The following is a 2,725-nucleotide window of genomic DNA, read 5'->3' as shown; positions in this document are numbered from 1 at the left end:
TGTGAAATCACTACTTCAAACTAGTCCTGTAACTGTCAATGAAACTTTTGCTGCTCCCAGCGGGTATTTCGGTCCACTCCTCATTAGCAAACTGCTCCAGGTGTTTCCTTTTTGAAGGATGCCTTCTCCAGACAGAATCTTTCAGCTCCTTCTAAAGATGCTCAATAGAATGTAGGTCAGGGATCATAGAAGGCCACTTCAGAATAGTCCAATGTTTTCCTCTTAGACAACTTTGGGTGTTTCAAGCTGAGGGTTTTAGGTCATTATTCTGATGATCGGAGACTGAGACCAAGCTTTCCGGCACTGGGCAGCGCATTTCTGTCTAGAATCTCTTCATAGTCTTGAGATTTCACCTGTGCAGATTTAGTAAAGTAGCCCCAGAACATAACAGAACCTCCTCCATGCTTCACAAGTAAGGATAGTGATATTTACTTGAAACGCTTCATTTTTTTCTGTCTGTGAACATAGAGATGATAACCCTTGATAAAAAGCTACATTTTGTCTCATCTGTTCATAGAACATTCTCGCAGGAGCTTTTTGGCTTGTGAACATTCTGTTTGGAAAATTCCAGTTTGGATTTTTTATTATTTGTTTTGAGTAAAAGTGTCCTCATTGGTGCGCTTCCATCATGATGAGAATAAACATCCAAATATTAAACAGATTTGTCTAAACATTTTCAGTGTGAGAGATGTTGCTAGTGTAGAAAAATATGACTGAAATTCTTCAAATGGGTTATCAGGGAAGGTGCTATAAATCCAGGTCATACAAAAAAGCACTGACCTGGCTCAGCCTGATTGTTGCCCCCTGATTGGCTGTCAGTTTGGGAGCATCTGCTTCCTGGTGGGGAAGATATTAGTTCCTGGAGAGAAAAAAAAAAACCTATTTAGTCTGAAAGCACAGAGCAGTAAAGAATAATTCAAAACATAGTGTGAAGCTGTCGAAAATTAATCAGTGTCCAACTGGAAGCAGTACCGAGTTCAAAAGTCGTCCAATACCTGAATAATACCTGTGGTGTTTCTGATGTATTAAAATTTGTATTTGTCACAAGCACATATCGTGTTTTTGTGTTCCCTCCACTGGTTTTACCAGATGTCTACTGCATGCTATGCAAGGGGGCAAAACTTTAAAATGCTTGTTATCTTTTTATCTATACTGCACAGTAGGGCCAGACGGATAATTGATAAGACGGGGCAAAGAGAATATAGAAATCCATGATTCCTCAAATTAGTCTACTTCTGCATAAATATAATGTAAAAAAAAAAAAAAACTTGGACTGTTTCTGTGGTAGCAAATCAAATGGAAGTACACAAAATATGCAAAAACTGAATTTTGCACAGATATGTCATTTGAAAATAGAAAAATAGCACATAGCATAGAACATAACATAGCACACACTGGGTTTGGTAGAGCAGGCTAACAACAAGAAAGAGCACTACAAAAGATCCCTATCACTATCGATGTATATGACAACTTGCTTTTAAAAAAACTGAGTTACTACATAATTTATTCATCTGTTTGGGATCAACACAGATTTTCTTTTTTATTGAATTTGAATTTAACTACAGTGCAAATACATCTTGGGTCCTGTCAACATATTTTCCCCCTTTTTTTTTTACCAGGGCACCCTGTACAAGAATGGTTTACAAAATCTACTACCAAGGAAGAATGGCATCAATTTAGTGTTTTCATCTATTATTTATACATTACATATGATTGTTCAATAAATAGCTCTTAACATGTCATTGTAATAATACCTTATAAAGGACTTAAAGTAGGTCACAGACAAGAGGTGAGGAAATGGCTATGAAAGAAATTTGGAAAAAAAAATGTAAACTTTGATTTATTTATGAATATTGGTAATGCTTCTCATTTAAGATTTTATAATAAGCTTAGTTTCTTTAAATTAACTCTTCTTGCTTTTCATAAGGGCCTCAACCTGAACTTTAGTATTTATCTCCGATCTCTTAGAAATTAAACGGTTGTTCTGAAAGATGTATCTCACCAGAACCGGGCTGCGGGCGGCTGGTTGCAGGCTGGACAGGCGGCGGGCCAGCAGCGCCCGGTAGCTGCTTTCCGGGTCGTCTTCCAAACCGACACTGTCCGGCTGAGAGTCCTCCACGATCAGGCACGGGTTCTCCGGCTGAGGCAGGCTGGAGTCCAGTTCGCTTCCACCGGGATCCATGAGTTCAGGCCGAGGGCAGGAGATGGGGGTGGTTGTTGTTGTGAGCTAGAGCGAAGAGGGACATGTTCAGACACCAGACCCAGCCGCTTCTACCTCAGACCGTCCGCTGTTAGCACGTTAGCACTAGCTATAAGCTAATGGCTAATGCTCCGCCCCACAGCTAAACATGCTTCTCCATCCCAGTAAAAAATAATGCCATCAGGAAAGAAAAGCGCAAATAGCTTCCAAGCTGGTTTACTTACCTAAAAAGCTCAATTCCAAAAAAAACATCGACTCACATCCTCGCTTTAGAAGTCAAAACACTGCCCGTGTCGCGGTAAAAATTGAACATAAGCGATGTCATTGGTTCAATGATAGTGACATCACAAAATCCGCGATGCGTTCAATGGTTGTCAGGTTTTTAAGAATAAACACATTATTTAGGGAGTCATTTTGATAGGTATTCGTATTATTAATACTAATTTGATTATGATTATTATTATTATACTTAGCCAGAATCTTGTTGCCGATTTTGCTGATACAGCTCTTGTCTACTGTGTTCAA

The 2,725-nt window shown here is 39.2% G+C and overlaps 1 protein-coding gene across 1 annotated transcript; it reads right to left on the bottom strand.

The window, feature by feature from the left end:
- Window positions 1-780: 780 nt before the first annotated feature.
- LOC107081303 (tumor suppressor p53-binding protein 1-like) lies at window positions 781-2,490 on the bottom strand (the record flags this gene model as incomplete). Its single annotated transcript, XM_015369502.1, has 3 exons — window positions 2,425-2,490; window positions 2,003-2,227; window positions 781-859 (listed from the first exon to the last, which is right to left on the bottom strand). Coding segments are annotated over exons 2-3 (259 nt in total), but the record flags the coding sequence as incomplete, so codon positions are not given.
- Window positions 2,491-2,725: the final 235 nt, after the last annotated feature.

The sequence above is a fragment of the Cyprinodon variegatus genome, unplaced genomic scaffold (assembly GCF_000732505.1).
Source record: "Cyprinodon variegatus isolate N-32 unplaced genomic scaffold, C_variegatus-1.0 Scaffold4045, whole genome shotgun sequence".
NCBI classification, from domain to species: Eukaryota; Metazoa; Chordata; class Actinopteri; order Cyprinodontiformes; family Cyprinodontidae; genus Cyprinodon; species Cyprinodon variegatus.
This window is presented reverse-complemented; position numbering and strand designations above follow the sequence as displayed.